This window comes from Neovison vison, chromosome 7 (assembly GCF_020171115.1).
Source record: "Neovison vison isolate M4711 chromosome 7, ASM_NN_V1, whole genome shotgun sequence".
Classification (NCBI taxonomy): Eukaryota; Metazoa; Chordata; class Mammalia; order Carnivora; family Mustelidae; genus Neogale; species Neogale vison.
The window spans coordinates 190,124,622-190,145,339 of record NC_058097.1 but is presented as its reverse complement, the minus strand read 5'-3'; the positions used below and the strand labels follow the sequence as shown (position 1 = coordinate 190,145,339).

Here is a 20,718-nt window from a genome sequence, read left to right as displayed (position 1 = left end):
GCTGTCACTTGTGACTTGTCTCCCTCTTCTGCGTCTGGAAGCAGATCTTAAACGACGGTTTCCTCCTCTGCGGCCGTGCCCCCACCCCCAACCCAGAAATGGTTTCGCTCATCCTATCTTCCTTTTCGTCTTTCTGTACAAAGAGCGCCAGGCCTATCAGTGAGGCAGGCCCGAGGCATTTATGGCCAAGCCACAGAGTGACAGCGGAGAATTTCTCTGGGGGCCCTGTGGGGAACACAGGAAGTGGTGGAGGCAGGACGGGCAGGGCCTGGGAGAACCTTGTGCAAAGTGGCCCCCAGGCCCATCCATTTGGTTGGGGCAGTACAGGCTTCAGAAGGAGCACAGTTTCAGCAGGACCCTCCACTGCCCAGCAGCCAAACTCCCAACCCTTTGACTTTCCTTTAATGTCACTCGAGGAACTCCTTTGCCCAGCTCTGAGGAATGTTTGCCCTTCTCATTCTGCTTCACCTCTAGGAAGCAGCCGGCGCATCAGCCTTCCAGCCCAGAAAACAGAAGATATGGGGGTGGGGGTGGGGGGGAAGAGCAGTCATTCGTGCACATCCCAGATCTCAGAGAGCAGCGGAGGAAGCTTTTTGTCCTGCAGGCGCAGTGCAAACACTTGCTCTGAATGGACACTGCTCAGTGTCCGGAGGCTCACCAGTTTCATTAGCATCCGTGGGAACATCAGTCGGTCCTGGGGGAAGGAGGGGACAAAGTACAGTTTCTGCCTCTCCCCAGGGAAGGGGGCAAGGGTAGGGGAATTGTGGGAGAGGCAGCAAATTGTCTGTGCAAGATGTCGTCAGGGAAGGATTCTCGAAGGGAAAGTAGGTGTGTCAGGGGACGAGCCTCTGGGGAAGAGGAGAAGAGGGGAGGGGAGACTCACATGGGGATGGTGGATGGAGACGTAGGCATGCAGGGCCTCCACATATGTGTGTTGCAGCCTCTCTACCTGGAGCTGGTCCTGCACGTTGGGCCGGTCTATAGGTCACCAACAGAGCTGAGGAGCAGGTCTGGCCAGGGTCTTAGTTCTATCCCCAAATCACAACCCCCCAAATAGGGACATACCCCACCCAGCCTCTCCCAAAGTAGCACAGTAAGGGCTTCCACTCCCACAATTCCTGCCCTATGGGGCCTGCAGCTCTTGCTCCTTTTCCCTCCTGCCCCTGCTCGCACCTGCAGAAAAGATGCTGATGGCAATGAGCAAAGCAAACTCGGCATCATTGAGTTGCAGTTCGTTCATGGCTCTGGAGAACTCGAAGATGGGGTTGATGAACTCCACCTGCAGCCCTGGGGAGGAAGAAGGGAGGCTGGGGCACGCGGCAAAGGCAGCAGGAACTTCCTTCTCTCCTCCAGCTCCTCAACTTAGGGGAACTGTTAGGAAATCACTAAGAAGTCTCCCGGGGCTCTGCTGGGTAACATTAGGCAAGCTTCTTAACTTTTCTAAGCCTCCTCTGTGACCTGGGAATCCTATCTGAACGTATAAGACTGCTGTGATGGTGAAACCATAAAGCAGGCAAAACATGTAGGGTTGTGCTTGGCACACAGGAGGTGCCGGATTCAATGATAATACTGCTGTCACTGAAATTCTCTAGAAATAGAGGCAAAGCTTCTTTCTGTTTACAAAGAAAGCTTTATCACTGGCAACTGGCCTTACTTATTTGAATACCAGAGATACATTTCATGTTTCATGTCCCAGCAGGAAGACTGCAACGTGGTCGAGGGCAGGGGCTGTGGCATCACACTGCCTGGGTCCGAGCCCCGGCTCGACCATTTATTAGGCTGTGTGACCTTGGGTAAGTTATTTAAGTTCCCTGAGCCTTGGTTTTTCCATCTGTAAAATGGGGATAATAATAGTACCTCATTGGGTCCTTAGAATGGTAACTACTATATTTGTTAAATAAATAAATGAATGAATAAACTCAAAACACAGAACCAGTCTTCTTGCTGAGGAGAGTGAAGTTCAACAAACCGTGACCTACAGACATGACACCTAAAGAACACTTCTCCCATCACTAAGTCTCCTCGCCCCACCCCACCCTGTCCCTGTCCGTCTGCTGTCTCTCAGCAGCCTTCTGCTAACTTTTCCAGGCGACGCTCCCTGATTAGTCACTTCCTGTACTTCTCCCCTGATGTTTATCAAGTGTGTGTTGAGACAGTTGAGACACTGAATGGACAAGAGCCATTTTATAAAGCCTTTCTTGGAGGGTTGTTGAGCCTCAAAATGTGCTGAACACCCCTTTGTACAGAGAGGATGAGGAGGTTCTGGAGCTGGGCCGTGTGCCCTGCCAGCTCCACTCCTGGTCACTGAGCACGGGCCTCCGCTGCTCTTGGTCTGCATCCTGAGCTGTACACCCCGTGCACACACAGCAGTGGACGCAGAGACGGATGGAGACCTGACAAAAGACAGCCCCTGCCCCTCCTCCCCAAGACCTCCTGACAGAAGGAAATGAGAGGCAAACAGGACGGCAGCAAAACTGCTCAAGTCGACATATCGATAACTAGGTGCCGATTCAGACAGCACGAGTCTGCAAGTGTTGAAGGAACGCCCAGGCAGGGGAAGAGCGAAGCGTTCAGAAAGCAGGGTGCTGGGGTACCTGGGTGGCTCAGTGAGTTAAAGCTTCTGCCTTTGGCTCAGATCATGATCTCAGAGTCCTGGGACCAAGCCCTGCATCGGGCTCTCTGCTTAGCAGGGAGACTGCTTCCACCTCTCTCTCTCTCTCTCTCTCTCTGCCTGCCTCTCTGCCTACTTGTGATCTCTGTCTGCCAAGTAAATAGATAAAATCTTAAAAAAAAAAAAAAAAGGAAGAAAGAAAAGAAAAGAGGGTTCTAGGAAGGAGGCAGTGGCCATGCTTTGGAAGGATGGGGATAATAAGCATTTGGGGACCAGGCAGATAAAGGGAGCTGGGCTTGGCTTTGAAAGCTGGAGAAAGTCATCAAATTGCCCATCAGTTGCCTACACATGCCAGCAGCACCCAGGGCAACTGATGGCCACAGAGCTAGGGTTTAAGGGAGGCCTTCCTAGAAAGCGCATGGGCGGGCCTATGCTGGAACAAAAGGCACGTGAGCTGCTCTGTCACCAGAAACCGGAGAAGACTATGAGTTCTGCCCTGGAAACCAGAACCTACCAACTCCGAGAATGAAGTCACTGCTTCAGCCCTAGTTCACAGGCCCTCGCCCTCAGGTGCTCAACTCCTCAGTCTCCTGTTAAGTCGAAGTTCTAGTCCCTCCAAAACCCTCTCAGCCTCCCAAGCTTTTCTACCCCCACTCCCGTAACACAAATGTTCCCGGCAACTGAATATGAGGAAGCCAACAGCACTTAGCCCGCAAGCAAGTAGCAACGAGCAGCAGTGTGTGTGCACTAATTCTTGGAGAAAACACTCCGGGGTACAGCATGAGGATGGGAGTGGTTACTCTTATCCTAAAACTGCCCTAAAATTGCCATGTTCCAACATGTATTTTAGCTTTTTGGAAAAAGCAGCTGAAGCAGAGTGGCGGGCGGGGGGAACAGTCCACACGATCCTTAAAGAGCACAACAAGTTCATAACTAATTACTAAAAGGCTCATTGCAGTGGTTTTCGAGCTTTTTCCCTCACTGTGATATCGTTTCTTCAAGCAAAACATTATGTCGAAGCACAGCATTAAGTGGGGTTTCTTGTTTGGCTATAGAGAGGATGAAGGACGTCTTGTACCTCTCTGTTCCTCCTCTAAGGGGACACTTCTATGGAGCCCCAACCCCCTCGGGCTCCCCGAAACACTGAAAGCCACTGGCCAAATGCAACAGAGGTCAGATGTCTCTTTGCAGCAGCTGAGAGAGGCCTATCACCACTCCAACTTTCTGTCTTGGAAAAACAAGTGGATCCTTCCGCATACAGCAACCCCAAAACCCTGGGCCTGTGTCTCTGTTATCACTATGAGCCCAGTGACAGAAAGCGTCTTTCCATCCAACGCAATCCTTTTCTGACCTCAGTTCTTACCTGCTTTGGCAAAGTCTTCCCGGTTATAACTGAAATCCTTGAGGAAGGTGATACTCTCACTCCCAGGGTTGTACCTCCGAGATGTCTCCAGAAGCATCACCTGCACGCAAGTAGCAGACCTCAAACAGGGGCTCAGAAGGCTGGTCTTGGCATGGGGCCCCTTCGCTCCCCACCTGGCTGTCTGGAAGTGTGGGAGACAGTCCCGCCCTGCTTCTCCCTTCACCCCTCGGCCTTGCCAGCCACCTCGATCGCGGAGGTCTTCAGCAGGGCAATCTGGTCCTCCCGGCTGAGCTGCAGGAAGCCAGGCAGCTGTTTGGCAAAATCAACGATCTCCTGCACAGAGACGATGGCCAGCTCGGTGAAGTGGGCAAAACGCTGCTGACGGGCCTCCCGGCTCTGGGGATCTGGTGCCATGGGCCAAGGCTACCCAGCAGGGCGAGGATGGAGAAAACGAACTACACTGAGTCAGCGATCAAGAAGCCGGTGGGTGCTCTGGGCACGGCCACCTCTCCCCGGTTCCCTCGGTTACCGTGACTCGAAGCCGGTCAGAAAAAGAGCGTCTGTTACACTGCTGCTGGGCAGCCACCAGCTTCTCAATCATGCCCCGCTGCTCGGGGCTGAGCTGGGGCAGGACTTGCGGGGGTGAGGACACCCTTGGGGGCATGGACGTGGCCTGAGCCTGCTCCTCCTCTAGCCGCTTCAGTTTCTTCAGGCGGATCTGCTCTTCTGACAAGACACCTAAGGACAGGGTTGGACATGAGGAGGGGAGAAGAGGGGGACACAAGAAGCAAGGATGGGACAGAGGGGTAGTTTGAGGCTCTAGAAAAGCAGAGAGCACTGGGTAAAGTCAAGGATGAGATATTAACTCATACTTAGGGACCACGTAGGAAGACCCTGTAGGCTCAGCTGCCTGTCTACTCTCACACCCCGGCAGCCCTTTCCCGTCATCCTCTCCCCCGACTCCTGTCCCCAGACACTCACACTCCTCCCGCATGCCAGCCTGGCGGCATTTTCGAAGACGACACTCCTGACATTTGCGACGCATGTAGGTGTCCATGGGGCAGTGGCCCCCACTGTGGCAGACATAGCGCGTCCCTTTGATGACACTGCGGCGGAAGAACCCCTTGCAGCCCTCACAGCTCAGCACGTTGTAGTGGAAACCGGACGCCTTGTCCCCACACACACTGCACAGCTCGTTGCCCAGCATTTTGGGGGCTGGCCCCTTTTTCCGCTTTTGTGGACGGAGCTCTGGAAACAGAGGAGAGACTTCATGTTCCTCTCTAAGAAGAAAACCCCTGGTGCCCAGTTGGCCGCTGTGCTGAGCACTCAGTGAACTTCATCCCCTTCAGTGTATGCTGTCTAGTCTGTTATGACAAAGAAGCTTTCATGTGCCAAGTGCTATTCTGTCCTAGGTACTGCCTGAGCCCTTTACATGCACTGATCCTCCCAAATGTAACAGATACGTACTATTATTATTTCCATCTTACAGATAAGGAAACTGAGGCTCAGGAAGGCCCAAGGCAGAGACAAAATTCACATTCAGATCATTCAGGTCTAGTAGAATCCAAAGCTTTTGGACTTAACCATGGTCTCACAAGGTAAACAGCCCTATGGTACCCCTCCCAGATCCAGGGGGCCCCTTCCTCCTCCAAATCCAACAGCTCCTCACCTGTAGACTCTGGAGGGGTATCCACCCCAGGGAGCAGGACTGCAGGCTCTGCTGCCTCCAGCCCTGCCCCCAGAGAGCCCCCACCGGACTGGGGAGTGCTGGCTTCCTCCCTGAGGATGCAGGTGTTGCCTCCCAGCGCCTGGCTGCTGGCATCTTGTGCATCTGGCTCCCACAGCTCCGCTGCAGAGTCTGAGCCCCGAAAAAGAGGCACAAGGGGGTCTCAGGTCCCTCCCATCCACCTCCTTAGTGTCCTTCTGGGAAACTGCTCATTTCTCTCTACCCCTAGAGGGCAGCAAAATGTTGGCTCAGGCTTCAGGACCCTGGGGTTTATGTGGGCTCTAGGGCTAGTCTCTTGTAATCCCCTGCACCTCAGTACCTTAGATGAGGATGTTAACCTTTGTCCCCTTGAAGGGCTGACATGCATCCACTTCAGAGGTCAGACAGAATCAAAGCCAGTGCTGGTAGGCACCAGACAAGCCAGCTCTCCCCAGCAGCAAGCCCACATTGAGAAGGACCAGCACCAGACCCAGCATAGAGGTAGTCTGGGCAGAAGGAGGCAAGCAATACGGAGAACCACTCTGGACTGCTCTCCAGGGGACAGCTGAAGGCAAGTAGTAAAGGAGGCTGATTCCCGAGGGAGGAGAGAAGCTGGGATCTGAGCTCAGAGGAGAGGGCTGGAGTGAAGACGCTTACCAGGAGAAGCATCAGACACGGGGGCCTCCAGCCACAGGGACATCTCTTCCTGGAACCCTGGACATTACCAAGGCGGCTGTCCTGCAGGAATGACCGAGGTTACCGTCTTCAGAACTGGGGCCCTCTCTGGCCTCATCAACCTTCTCCTCCTGATCCTACGAGTACTCACATACCCGCCAACACTTACTTGCTGTGTATGTATATATCGGCCTGTGCTAAAGCTTTATATGCCTTCCTCTAGATATGCCTATGATGTCATGACTATTCTTAAACCCATTTTATAGACGAGGAAACTGAGGTTCAAAGAGATTAAGTAAATTGCCTATAGCCACACAGTTAGGCAATGGTGTAGAGCCAAGATTCCAACTCTGGTCTGACTCCAAAGTCTGAGCTGTTGGCTAAGGTGCCCACCTTGCCACCTTTTCTCCCCCAGGGACCCCTCCAGGCCATCACAGAGTGTCTGTGCACATCTGCCCAGCTTCTGTCAGAGCCCCTTCCCCTTCCTCCAGCACTGAGGACAGCCAAAGTTGGCATGGGATTGAGGCTCACTCACCCAGTAAGACTCACTGCTTGTTAGATAACTTCACTGCTGTCACTTTCCAGCGTCCCAGCACAAACCTCCTACCTCCAGGAGTTGCTCCATTTCACAGCCAGGACCCCCTCCCCCAGAACCCCTCAGGAATTATTCTGGACCCAAATAGAATCCTCTTGCTTCCTGGGCTGCCATCACCATCATCATCCTTCACTTCTCCCCAGAGACCCCTAAAATCTACAGGGTACCCTGTAGACCCGTACCAGGGTACCTGCATAGACCGTACGCGCTCCCTCCAAGACTCACACAAAGAGCCCCAGGCCAGTGCTGAGGAGCAGACCCACCGAATCCCCAGGCCACCAGACTTCCCGGCTGGGGCAGTCTCTGGAGCCCCCTTGCTGGGAGGGGAGGGCGGTGCAATCTCCTGTCTGGAGACCTTGCACTGGGAGCCGGAGCTGAGCAAGTGAGGGACCGGAGGCCCGGGGAAGTAATGTGGGGAAAGGCTGAGGGGAGGGACTGCCAAGGGGTCGGGCCACTTCTCCTTCCTGCTAGGCAGACCGGAGACGACTGACTAGAGCCCTAGCTGCCATCCCCCACACCCACAGGACAGCTTCCCCACCATGTTGACTCCTCCCCAGCGCGACCGCCCGCCCCCTCAGTCCAGCCTCACCCCTGCCCCCGCTGCCCCCAACCACGACAGTCCCATTTCTCTGTAGACCCGCCCAGTTCCACATCTCTCCCCTTCCTCTCCTCACCCCAGTGGCTCTTAGCCGCTCTTACAGAAGGGCTGCCTCCCAGGCACCCCTACCCCAATCCCGGCAGCCTCCAGAGTCACCTCCTAGAGCAAAGGTCCCGGCACTGCCTGGAATTGCAACACTGAGCCTCAGCCTGCTTTCCCAGCCTCCCTCCTCCTCCCCTGCCTCTGGGAAGGGCCAAAAGCTCTCCCCACTAGCCCCCGGTCTCAGCCAAATTAGTATAATAACTCCAGGGGCGGAGAGGGTGCTCATCCTTCCAGGGAGTCTCGGAGTGGCGGTACCCTGCAGGGGGCCACCAAGATATGAAGAGGCCAGGAGAGAGAGGAGCAATGGCAGGGCTGGGATGGGGGTGGAGGCAGAGATGGCAGGTGACCCAGGTGCCAGCCCAGGATGGACCTGGGACGGTATGCAGGCTCTCACATCTGGGAATCGTTCATCTGAAGTGATGGTAGGTTCTATCCAGCATCTACTGAGACTACAGCCATAGCCATCCTGCCCTGCGGTCTGGAACGTGAGATCCATCCCTGAGATGGATGAGACATCATGTTTTATTGATTTTATCTCCCCCGTCGCCCATGGAACAGGGCCTCGCACAGAGCAGGCAACAGAACAGGAACTACGTTCCTGATTGTTAAATGAACAGGTGAACAAAAACAATAATATGATCCTCTTCTACACCCGAGCTTTCAGCACCTGAGCTCTGGGCCTGGCTTTGCCTCTGCCTCTTTCTAACTGTGATCTTAATTAAATGAGTTACATCATATCTCTGAACCTGTTTCCCTACCTTTAAAATAGGGATGGTAAGAATAATGGTGTTTGCCACATAAGGTTGTCCTGAGAAGCACACACCGTATTACACAGCTCAAGGGGTGGGACACAGTAAGTGTTCAAGAAAGAGCAGCAGCTCTCATTCCCCCTCGATCCTTTTATCTCCGGGTCTTCCCATTGCCTCGAATCTGCACCCTGTTAACCTTCCAGCGCTTGTTTCCACACACAAACCCCTCACTATCTCTTTTGGTCCTTTTTGGCTCCCAGGAAGGAGGGAGGGCAAGTAACAGGAGCACCGTTTCACAGAGAGCCCTGAGCTCACGGCAAAGCCCCTGCCAAGACCACACACAGTGACCAAGCTGGGGTCAGAATCCAGATGTCCTTGCTCTAGTCCCTGTGCTCTTCCTTTCTCCTGTGTCAGAGTCCAGGAATACTCTCGTCTGGACCCCGCGGAGTCCAGTGGCCAGTGGAGCACTGAGACGGAAGAAGCGAGGGCTGGTGGGCTGCAGCGGGAGAGACAGGGAGCCCTGGGGATGCTTCAGTCCAGATGTGGGAGGCCAGGAGCGGAGGTTACTGCTGGTTGTTCACCCGCTGCCCTGCTCCCAGTTTCCTGCTCCCGGGCTCTTCCTGTTTTGCTGTGAACTCCAGTTCCCATGGGCCCCACATTAAAGGACAGAAGGACAGAGGGCCAGGGCAGGCAGCCAGAGGGATTGAAACAGATGAACAGGGCACCAGGGAAGAGATGAAAAAGGGAAAGAGTGGACAGAGGGTGTGGAGGATCAGGACGGGAGAAGGACAGGGAAAGCAGAAACAGGGAAGGAGCATGGTGAGACCTGGGAGGAAGCACAGGGTAGGGTGGGGGAGTAGGCGGGGGTGGGAGAGCAGAGACTTGAGAAGACAGCAGGCTGCCTGGTGTTGCAAAATCTGCCCATGTATTCACTTTCACATTTCAGAAAAGCCCCTCCGACACCCCCCATCTCAAAGTTCTGCCTCCAGTTTTAGCTCTTGTTCCGTCTTTTCACAAGGTCATCCCCTCCTAAGGCCACCAGCCTTGTCTGAGCATCTCTGAGTCACGAGCACAAGGCTCTCCATTCCTCTTGCATGTGTTCCTTTCCCGATTTTCACAAGGCCCCAGCTGTCCTGGGAAAGTAGACACCAGGGACTCCAACCCCTGGGAAACTGCAACCATCCTGTCCCAGCACCCACACCATCCAACCAGTTCCCTCCTCCACCTTCCCGCACCCCCAGAAGTACAGCCAGAGATGCCACCGCAGCACCTGGTTATGAGGAATGTGGGACGGCATGTGCTCTGGGCCTTGATGATCTATCTTCTGGGGGCTGGAAAACACCTCTCGCATCCACTCCTGATCCTTAGCTCCCTCTCCTGACACCTCAGTCAGCCCAGGACCCTGTGACCACACGCGAGCCCCACCTGGAGCCCTCTTGACCCAAGTCAGCACCAGTTGCTCAACGAACAGGGCGCCATCTTCCTCCAAGGCAGGAATCAGTTCGCTTTATCTCAAGTGGAGAAGGAGGAAGCATCAGCAGCCCTTTACTGCCAGAGCCAACCCTTCAAGGTTACAGGGGTTCAGAAGCGCCGCCTCCCCATGCCCCCCACCCCACGAAACGGGAAAGGGCGAGGAAAATGGGAGACAAAACCTGCTGGGACTATCTCCACAGAGTTTCTGCAGACCAACTGCTGGGACTTCTCTCCCAAACAGAGCAAGTAGTCAGATGATCAGCAGCTGGGGTCACATGTCTCACTCTGCCAGACCCACCCCCACAGAATGGTCCCACCAGCCCACGGGTGTTAGGCACAAAGCCTCCCAGGGATATGAGGCCTTTCCTAGGTTTCTTTGGCTCCTGGGGGATCCTAGAACCTCTGGGGATCTTCCAGGTCCTATTTATGAACCCCTAGAACCTAGAACCAGAGGCTTTTCCTTGCAGCAAGGGGAACCTTGAAGGAAAAAAAGAGGAGCATTCACCAGTTCACAGTCATACATGAAACTTGAAAATTCCCCTGAAAGTACATGAATTCCCATGAGGCAGGCCACAAGGTATGGTCTGGAGGGACAGACTGGGGAAACTGGTTCTTGCTCCCTCCTTCACCATTCTGGAAAGATGCAGTGTGGGGGTCATCTTGCAGGGCACTTAAACAACCTCTGCCCAACCTCCAATCGACAGAGAAGAACCCAGGAATTTCTGCTTCTCAGGCCTACAAGTTCAGAGATGATATACCAGGTGAAAAGGAAAAAAGTAACATCTATTACTACATACGTTTATCTTTACATGTGTTATTTTATTTATCCTCATATATAACCCTAGGAGACAGTCACTAGCAAGTGGGCCAATATCAAATCTGAACACAGGTATAACAGACTCAAAGCTCAAACTCATTATCAAACAAACACAAAACACCTCACTCCATTACACAAAACTGCCTCCCCAGATGGAAAAAATGGTTAACTCACCTGGATTTAGGTTTGCTTCTGACAACACAGGGTGGAACAGTGGTTTCCAAACCTGGTCTCATTTTCAGAGATTCTAATTTATTTGGTCTGGGGTAGGCCCCTGTATCTATCTATCTATCTATCTATCTACATGCCTAGTTTTTGTATCTATAGTTAGGAACCAAGGCATGGAGACCACAGAATCATCTGGTAGAAAATATGCAGAAGTTGGGGGTCAAGAAACTAGGGCTTAGCTCTTGATTCCACCATGTACTTCACCCTTCCTGGATTTCTTTTCCCTACAGAAATGAAATATCTGCTCCATCAATCCCTCCTACATAGGATACTTGCAGGCACAAAGGATACAGACATACTTTAGCAAGTGGGAAGAAAAGCAAAAGATGAATTTGTTCTACTCGCCAAAATTTAGTGAGCCCAAGATTTACATTTTGAATTTATAAAGGTCTGGCTACATTGCAAGAACAGTAAGGGATATATTAGAAGAAACATTCAAGAATGCCCACTAATATGCAGAATTTTGCCCATTAGCTGTGCCCCCATTCAACCCCACCAATGTGAAAAGGTTTCCTTTGTCAGAAATCTCTATTGAAAGTATTTGGGGGCCACTCAGTATGGTTTAGCAATATAGTTTGAGTGGCCTGCAAGAAGGAGTCCATTTTAAAGACTAATTGGGAATCAGAAAACTTGAGTTTTAATCCGTTCTCCTAAACTCTGTGAACTTGGACAAGCTCTTCTCTCTGATTTTGTTTCCTTATCCTTTTAAGTAAGGGCAGTAGGTTAGATTAGGGATTCAGAGATGCTGACTTATGGAAACTACTGACATTTTTCATGAACCCTAGAGATTATATGCAAAATTCCATTTGTGTGTGTGGACATTTTTCCAGAAGGTGGGGTGGGGGTGGTAAATTTTCATCTGATTCAGAAAGGTCCTTGTGACTAAGTAAGATTAACAACTATTTGACTACCCATACTTCAGTTCTCAATTTCTATTCACTCCTCCATAATAACTCTGTAAGGAATACATAAGTAATTGGATCCAAAGTCCTAGTGTAAAATTATGACCCTGCTTTCTCCCATATAGTTCTTATCAGGTTTTATTTTTCCAACCATCTTTAGTCATTTTACTTCCGGGGGCAGATCTGATCAAAGCATTCCAAGGGTCTAGTGATTCTGGAGCTGTGAGTCACGCCCAGCTCAGTCACCAAGCCATGAAGCCAAACTGGCTGCACCCGGATCCTAATGGCCATGCCTGGAGGGTCCCTGATTCTGCGGAAACTCCACTTACTTCCACTTTATGTCAGGCTCCTTCCCCTTATCCCTATAATATCTACCTCCCCATTCGTCTGAAATTCCTCCCCTGTGGATTCACTGCTTTGATTTTTCCAAAGTCTGAACATACTGTGCAACCCACTCGTTTTGGAGGAAGCATGACTCCTTCCCAGGCATCCAAAACTGGGGAGTGGAAGGATGGGAGGGCAGGGAAAAAACTGTAACGGAAAGTGAGAGGTCTCCTGGAGCTTTGCTCAAAGGCACGAGCTGTAGGCTACACTGGGACCAACCTCAAGGGCATAGGGAGTCCAAAGAACTGTTGACACGCTGTGCCCTGCACCAAAGGGAGCCTCCCCGGGGCAAAGAGCCAGGGCCAAGGCTCAAATTCCACCAGAAGGTAGGGGCGTGGAGCGGGGTGCCCTGTACTTCCAACCCTTGCCTGAACTCTGCAGCGGCTCTGGCTCTAAGCTCAGGCCCAGCGGCACCCCGGCCCGAGGGGGCGCTCGCTTTCCCAGCCAATGTCCGGCCCACAGCAGGCGCCACCTTGTTATTCGGTCTCCGTGGCGGGGGCCAACCGGAGCTCGGGGTTCTTTACCAAGACGAGGTCCTCAGCATCTTCTACAGCGCGAGGTTGCACTACACTCCCACGCTCCTCCGCCGCGACCGCATCGCGGGCTTCCTACAAGCATTCCCTCCCAAATTCCTCCTTCTCCCACCATCTCTGCCCCTCCTTTAGCAAGATGGCGGCGAAGGCACTTCCGGCGTGTGTCCTGACGGGTGCGTCCGGGTGGCAGCTGGAGGTGCCACGCAGCGGGTTCCACCCTCTTTCTGCAGCATAGTCTATAACGGTGATGGCGGGCAGACAGTTTGCGTGGAGCGGGGCGGCTCTTCTCCAGCTCCTTCTTGGCGTGAATCTGATAGTGATGCCCCCCACCCAGGCCCGGAGTCTGCGCTTCGTTACCTTGGTAATGAGAGATGGAATGTCGCAAGGGCTCGCCGAGAGCTGGAAGGGCACAGGCCCGCTGTTAGAGGGAGGGGCGGGGCTTGGGCTGGTGTCGAGGGTCTCTCCAGGATCATGATCGGGTTTAGGAGGAGACCCCGGGCCTAGAGGGTAGGGGGCCCGGTTTGGAATTGAAGTGGAGCCCCAGTTATTTTCGGGGGGCAGGCAGGGTGTAAGTAGTTCTGTATCAGGGCATAGGTTGGGTGAGTCTGTCTTGGGAAAGGGATGTGATAGAACGAACGGTCAAGACACTCACCCTTAAGCCTTTGGTGATTTCCCCCCAATTTCTCCCATCACCTGCATTGCTTTCATTTATCTTTTCCTTTTTCACCTATATCTTTGGCTTTGCCTATAGTCTCCCCTGGCGTTGTGTTGGCCAAATTAGGATCTCTGGAACCTGTTCAAAGTTAGTGACTTCCGAGCTGGGGTCTTTTGCAGAGGGCAGAATTAAGGCTTCACAGAAGGAGTAGGGCTTCCCTCCCCAGCAGGGCAAAGGTGGGCCCTGTGTCCCCATCGAGGAACCTTCTGACCTGGAGGCAAACTATTTTCTTTCCTCAGCTATACCGACATGGAGACCGTTCACCAGTGAAGACATATCCCAAGGACCCCTATCAGGAAGATGAGTGGCCTCAGGGGTTTGGTCAGCTAACCAAGGTGGGTCAGAGGCCAGGGCCCCACTCTGGGTGTGCTGTAGCATGAGTGACCTCAAGAGCAGACCACAGAACTTGGGGACCCCACCAAATTGTCATTTCTCACGTGGCTGCTGACTTTGACCAGATTTCTCAACCTTACTTTTCCTCTGTGCCCAGAACAGGTGCCATACACAATGGGCCACTTAATAAATGACTTCTGTGATCAGATTGACCCACTCCTACTTCCAGCCAGGGTAGATTTGGAAAGCAACACTGCCTAAGCCCTGTTGGATGTGTGAGCTGCCCCTTCCCTGTCAACCCTTGCATTTGTCTGCAGGAAGGGATGCAACAGCACTGGGAGCTGGGCCAGGCTCTGCGGCAGCGCTACCAAGGCTTTCTCAACACCTCTTACCACCGGCAAGAGGTAAGGCTGGGAGCCCAAGGGGCAAGGGGAGGGGAACCTGCTGTTCTCACGCTCTGCCCTCAAGGAGCCTGGGCCACTCTGGCCTCCTTCTGTGCATTTTCGGTTACACCTACAGGACAAGGCATCTCAGCTGTGTAGCACAGTCCCAGAGGCCAAGTTGCCTCTCTTTGACTCGAAAAGGGCCAAAATAGATCAAGCATCCAAGCTCAGGGTTAAGGGCCTAGCAAAATCTTTTCTGATTCTGTGAAATAACCTGGATTTCCCATCCAAGATGCTTCTCGAGGACCTACTAAGGGCAGAGTGCTGTGCTAGCCCTCTGCATTAATGGTGCAGCACACAGATAGGATCTCCGTCTTCCCAGAGCTTAGACTGCAGTGAGGGTGACATGATAAACCACCCAGGGCCAAGAGATAAAGAGCAGGGATCACGTGTAAAGAAGGCGTGTCAGGGAAGACCGGCCAGTGTTCCAGCTCCTTGAGGCCCTCCACCCCAGGAAGGGGGTTGGCTGTTTCTCTGGTTACCACTGTTGGCCACGGGCATCTCGATGTTATTGTTCCCTTGAGGGGCAGCTCTGTCCTGGTCTTGCCCTGCCCCACTGAAGACCCTGCCCTACTGCATCCTACTCCCATTGCACAAGGAATTATCTCTGTTCCTTAGTTCCTCTCCCTGATCTCTAAGCCACTTCATAAAGGGGTGTATGTCTTTGGAGACAGTTTCTGCCTTTAAGGACTGTGATGTTGATAGGGAGATAGGCATCACTAGGAAACCGGACCAACAGACAGAACTGACAGCCTTAGTGACTAAGCACTTGGGACTGGGAGGGCATTTGAGCTAGAGCCATTTCCACAGGAGTTCTTCACAGACTGGGGACAGCCAGCCCCTAGCTGAGTGTTTGGACCTTTGCTGGGAAGAGGGACAAGGAAGGTCAGAGACAGCCACCATTTGCTGGGTAACCATCAAGGACAGGTTCTCCCGCCACGGCCCCTCTGAGGGGCCAAAGCTCCCACCCCACCCCCATAGGTGAGACTGGTGTTGTCATTGCAGGTTTATGTGCGAAGCACAGACTTTGACCGCACTCTCATGAGTGCCGAGGCCAACCTGGCTGGACTCTTCCCTCCCAACGGGATGCAGCGTTTCAACCCAAATATCTCTTGGCAACCTATCCCTGTCCACACTGTGCCCATCGCTGAGGATAGGGTAAGACTGGCCAGCCCTTCCCTGGAGGTGGTGAGAGGGACGACTCTGGCCGTGAGCCTGGCTGTGATCCCCAACTCCTTCTCTGCCTCTGTTCCATGCCACCCCCTTCGGTCTACAGCTGCTGAAGTTCCCGTTGGGCCCATGTCCCCGCTACGAGCAGCTGCAGAATGAGACCCGACAGACACCAGAGTATCAGAATGAGAGTATTCAGAATGCAGTGAGTGGGGCTCACGCGGAGGTCACCACACTGGCCCTTTCCCCCAGGGCGGTACTGATCCCCTTGATCCATTTTTCATAGCAATTTCTGGATATGGTGGCCAACGAGACAGGGCTTACAGACGTGACACTGGAGACCGTCTGGAATGTCTATGACACACTCTTCTGTGAGGTGAGCCCACTTAGGGTCCCGGGTATGGCCTTTCTTCCCTCAAACCTCCACAGGCCCAGGTGACCAGGACAAGTAGCATACCATGCCTGGATACCATTCCCACCGGGAAGGTCCAGGCAAGCCGCTTCTTGTGAAACCAAAGAATTTCCCTTATGGGTAAAAAAGAACCTCAGAGTGGGAAATGGTTTATTCTGTGTCAGCAGTTCTTGGCCTCTCCACCCAGAACTCTCATGGTGCCCGGCTCCATTCTGCTGAGTCACGCTTTCCGTGCCTGAGCTTCCTTTTCTGCATCTTGTCCGCCATGTGTCCTGGTTCCAGTCCCTCAGCTTCACGTCTCATCTCCTCTCCCTCCCTCACACACACACAGGCACCTTCCCGCTGGGGAGGAGAGCTGTCCCCGGAGAGGCTCTGGCCTAGGCCTGGGAAGCTAACCTGCCCGCTGCGATACACAGCAAACACACGGGCTGGTCCTGCCGCCCTGGGCCTCACCCCGAACCATGCAGCGTCTGAGCCGACTAAAGGACTTCAGCTTCCGCTTCCTCTTCGGGATCTACGAGCAGGCAGAGAAGGCCCGGCTTCAGGGGGGTGAGTGGCGGGCAGCGCGTCACTCCCCTCCTCAGGACCCTACTGCATTAAAAATCTGCTCTGGAGGCCTTCTCCCACGCTTCCTTCTCCAGCTGTAGTGCTCTCTGCTCCTTCGAAACCAGACCTCCCGTTGGCCCCCAAAGTCTCCCCAGTCCTCTGAATGCTTAGCTCCTCTGTCCCTGTAGAGGGGCCACTGTCGAGTTTGTGCGCTTCTTTTCTAGCATTCACATTCTTAAGTGTCACCCGTGTCAGAGGACCCTCTGTCCCCTCCAGAGGACCACCGGGGGCCACTTTGACGGGAAGGCTGAGAGTAGTACACATGCCAGTTTCCTGATCCGAGCCCCCAAGGGAGGGCTGGCTGTCCCACTGGCCCGAGCCTACACGTGGCCGGGCGCCCATGTGCGGCCGCCATCTTGTGCGTCCTGAAGCAAGCTTAGGTTTATATTTTCTCCAGCCGGGAGTAATTGTCCAGACGCCAGCAGGGCCTTGCAGCTCCTTTATAAATAGGCAGGTCTCTATGTCTGTGTTGAAATACGGGTATCTTGCTTTATCTTGCTTCCCTCTGTAAATGCGAAAGCTCTTAGACAACAGAGGTGCTAGAGTTTTCTGCGTGATTCCTATGCCCCTGAGTAGAGTTCCCTGTTCCGGTGATCAGACCCAGGACTAGTAGAGGGTGAAGGGCCACACATAGGTCTGGTCAGAAGACGAGGAAGCTGGTGCCACTGACACTGGGGACTCTTCTCCTTCAGGAGTCCTGCTGGCTCAGATACGGAAGAACCTGACCCTGATGGCAACCTCCTCCCAGCTCCCTAAGCTGCTGGTTTACTCCGCGGTGAGCTCCCGTAGTCCCCGGGGTGCGGTCGTCAAGCAAGGAGCTGGATTTCCTCTCTCTCCAGCACCTGGGGGTGGGGCTCGGGGGAGCAGTGCTGATGGGGAGCTCCGCTGTCTTACAGCATGATACCACCCTGGTCGCGCTGCAGATGGCACTGGACGTCTACAATGGGGAACAGGCCCCCTACGCCTCCTGCCACATATTTGAACTGTACCAGGAAGATAACGGGTGAGTGCAGCCACCAGTCTGCCCTCTGAAGGGGTACTTGTGTGGTGGCTGTGGGCGGCCCCAGGGCTCCGGTACCGGCCTGCGGAGCAGCGTCCGTCTCCTGTCAACCCTCAGGAATTTCTCAGTGGAGATGTACTTCCGGAATGAGAGTGACAAGGCTCCCTGGCCTCTGGTCCTGCCTGGCTGCCCTCACCGCTGCCCGCTGCAGGACTTCCTGCACCTCACAGAGCCGGTCGTGCCCAAGGATTGGCAGCAGGAGTGCCAGCTGGCAAGCGGGCCCGCGGACACAGGTGAGCTACTGCCTGCCTCTGTGAGGAACGTCCCAGAACAGCTTTCAGTTCCTACCCACAGGTCTCCAAAGAGCTGCTGTCCCTCCAACCCTCTGACTCTTGTCGCTAGACAGTTCACTTCCCCACCCGAGACCATTCCTCACCCTCTCCCTCCTCCTCATTCTCAGGCGATGCCCTCCCTTCTTATATCACTGAGGAAACAGGGTGTCCGGGAGAGCGTGGGCTCGTCCTCCACCAGCAGTTCTTCCAGCTTCTTTGCTGGCATAAGCCACTACCTGGGGCCGAGCTCCCACGGGTGCTCCGGGTCCATCTCTTGTCACTTCCACAGGGACTTGTGGGGCCCCAGTGTTTCCTGTTTCCTGGGTCAGTCCCATCTTGAAAGTGTAACGAAGACCGTGAGGGCCCCATCTTCCTGCAGCCGTGCTCCGTCTCTGTTCCCTGTGAAAGTGGAATCCTTTGCCTAGACTCTGGTTCCGCTTGCTCAGTGCTTGTCCTGTCAGACCGGCACTAGACAGCATGTGTCACCTTCTGCCGCAGTGAAGCCACTTTTGTAAAGGACCAATGGCCTCCTCTTATCAAAGCCTGATCAGTTCTCAGCTTCTCTCATCTCTTAGGGGCATGATATAATCGACTGTTCTTCTTTAGACACTTCCTCGGCTTCTCTGGCTCTTTTCTGACTTGTAGGTGGCTTCCTTACTGGCTTTTTCTCCCCACAGAACAAGGGATGGCCCAGGTCTCATCTTGGCCTTCCCCAATCTGTGCCCACGCCCAAGGTGATCCCATCCAACCTCCTGGCTTCACATACTACCTCCGTGCAGAGTTCCATCCTTTTATGATTCAGATTCATGACCTTTCCTCTGAGCTACAGACTCACATATCCAGCTGCTGACTTGAGGTCTCTCCAAGCTGCCGACACCAGACAAGCTGAAGACCAGTGTCTGACACCAGACTCTCATACCCCCACATGCACTCTTCCTCCAGGTTCGCCCATCTTTGCAAATGCCACATTCGTTACCTCCTTGCGTAGGGTGACCCTGTGAGTCCTCTTGAATACCAGCTTTCTCAGACGCCACATCCAGTTCACTAGCAGGATCTGCTAGATCCTATCAGCTTGACCTTTAAAATACATCCTTTTGGGGCACCTGGGTGGCTCAGTGGGTTGGGCCTCTGCCTTCGGCTCAGGTCATGGTCTCAGAGTCCTGGGATTGAGCCCCGCATCGGGCTCTCTGCTCAGTGGGGAGCCTGCTTCCTCCTCTCTCTCTGCCTGCTTCTCTGCCTACTTGTGATTTCTGTCAAACAAATAAATAAAATGTTTAAAAAAAAAAAAATCCTCTTGGGGCAACTGGGTGGCTCAGTCAGTTAAGCATCTGCCGTCAGCTCAAGTCATGATCCCATGAGCCCCACGTTGGGCTCTCTGCTCAGTGGGGAGTCTGCTTCTCCCTCTCCCTGCCTCTCTCCTCTCTTTCCCTGTCAAATAAATAATCACACACAAACAGACAGAGACACAAATATATATATATTTATATATATATATATATATATATATATATATATATATATATGAAATCTGTTCATATCACTACTCTTCTCAGAATCTTCCAGTGGATTCCTATGACATTGAGAACAAAATCCAGGTTCTTCCCCATGGCCTTCCAGGGGCTTCTGGTCTGATTCTCTGCTCTGATCTGTTTGCTCCTCACTTACTCTGCTGTAGTGATAGTTATTTCTCAGCTGATCCTAGAAGGTGCCAAATGTATTCCCACATCAGTGCCTTTTGTACTTGCTTTCTGTCTACCCACCCCTTCTGCCCTTGTCCTAAGACCCTTTCTCTCAGATGGAAGTGTCTCAGTGAGTCCAAGTCTCTGGTCAAATTGTCACTTCCTCAGCGAGCCCTTCCATGACTGACCTACTACCTTTCCATCCTTTTCTCTTTGCTTTGTTTTTCTTTATAGCACTTGTCACTAACCTGGTATGTCCCATTGTAAGAGCACCTGGTGTCTGGTAGTCAGTCCGGTTTTTGTCCGACGAACACTGATAAGCACTTTCTCTTCCCCTCCCCCGCCCAGAGGTGATCGTGGCCTTGGCTGTCTGTGGCTCCATCCTCTTCCTCCTCATCGTGCTGCTCCTCACCGTCTTGTTCCGGATACAGGCCCAGCCTCCTGGCTACCGCCACGTCGCAGATGGGGAAGATCATGCCTGACAACCACTCAGCCCCCTTCCCTCTGCCTCCTAGGGGAGGGGGGCTGGGCCCTTGCTCCTGACTGTTGCTACTCCCAGAGGAGACCCTGGGTTGGCCTCTCTCTGATGACCCCAACCTAGATGAACAAGTGGGACTCGGCTTGGCCCTTGGCACCTGTCACTCAGCATTCACGTGCCTCCCTGTTCACCAAGTACTGTGTTGGACTTTGGCTTTCTCCAGACAAGATTTGCCTCCACCATGCTTCCTAAGGACCAGAAGTGTAGACAAGTAGTCAAGCTTCACTCAGGACCCGGGATTGAAAAACTGAAGGAGTTAGTGCTTGTTCTGCCTCACGCCCCATCCCCCAAACCCAGTCTTGCTCTTTCTTCCAGCCTGGACTCTTCGGCAAATGGTTCAGAGGACACAGTCTTGCCTCTCCGTGCTTACTGTAGTGGGAAAAACTGCACAACATCGGGGGTATGGACACTGGCCACTAAGGAACCGGATCGCCCAGAGGCCAGCCAGCCAAGTTTTCCTTTGTCCCCCTGAAGCCATTATGTCTGTTACAGAGTCAGACATAATGCTTCAGGCATCTTGTCAGCCTGCAGCTGGAGCAGGGCAGGAGGGTGTTGGTGCCGGGGAGGGGGAGAGGGAGAGGGAGGGGGCATGAGTTGCAGCACAGACCTGACACTACTATCCCCCTCAGCGAGGCTGGGGTCTCCACGGACCAGAGGTCCATGCAGGTTGTGAGCTGGCCAGCTTGTGACTGTGGCCCAGAATAGGGCCAAGGTGACTTCCGGAGAATGAAAGTTCTAGACTCTTAGTGCGGTTT

The 20,718-nt window shown here is 53.5% G+C and overlaps 2 protein-coding genes across 7 annotated transcripts; one reads left to right on the top strand and one right to left on the bottom strand.

The window, feature by feature from the left end:
* Positions 1 to 385: 385 nt before the first annotated feature.
* On the bottom strand, positions 386 to 12,894 carry NR1H3 (nuclear receptor subfamily 1 group H member 3). Of its 5 annotated transcripts, none has more exons than XM_044259214.1 (10): positions 12,675 to 12,879; positions 6,337 to 6,417; positions 5,644 to 5,832; positions 4,956 to 5,222; positions 4,504 to 4,712; positions 4,218 to 4,397; positions 3,975 to 4,074; positions 1,174 to 1,287; positions 884 to 978; positions 386 to 694 (listed from the first exon to the last, which is right to left on the bottom strand). In XM_044259214.1, exons 2-10 carry the CDS (start codon positions 6,377 to 6,379, stop codon positions 548 to 550), a joined length of 1,344 nt encoding a protein of 447 aa, XP_044115149.1. In that variant the 5' UTR covers positions 6,380 to 6,417; positions 12,675 to 12,879; the 3' UTR covers positions 386 to 547. The 5 variants fall into 5 exon arrangements, with proteins under 5 accessions (XP_044115149.1, XP_044115150.1, XP_044115151.1 ...); XM_044259215.1 differs by lacking the exon at positions 12,675 to 12,879 and adding an exon at positions 10,863 to 12,659; XM_044259216.1 differs by lacking the exon at positions 12,675 to 12,879 and adding an exon at positions 9,824 to 9,958.
* Positions 12,895 to 12,945: 51 nt separating this feature from the next.
* Positions 12,946 to 20,709, top strand: ACP2 (acid phosphatase 2, lysosomal). Of its 2 annotated transcripts, none has more exons than XM_044259219.1 (11): positions 12,946 to 13,096; positions 13,690 to 13,785; positions 14,101 to 14,187; positions 15,232 to 15,384; positions 15,503 to 15,601; positions 15,683 to 15,772; positions 16,225 to 16,357; positions 17,107 to 17,189; positions 17,311 to 17,417; positions 17,532 to 17,707; positions 18,424 to 18,843. In XM_044259219.1, the coding sequence occupies exons 1-11, from the start codon at positions 12,983 to 12,985 to the stop codon at positions 18,594 to 18,596; spliced, it is 1,311 nt and encodes a 436-aa protein (XP_044115154.1). In that variant the 5' UTR covers positions 12,946 to 12,982; the 3' UTR covers positions 18,597 to 18,843. The 2 variants fall into 2 exon arrangements, with proteins under 2 accessions (XP_044115154.1, XP_044115155.1); XM_044259220.1 differs by lacking the exon at positions 18,424 to 18,843 and adding an exon at positions 19,774 to 20,709 and having other exon boundaries at positions 12,948 to 13,096.
* Positions 20,710 to 20,718: the final 9 nt, after the last annotated feature.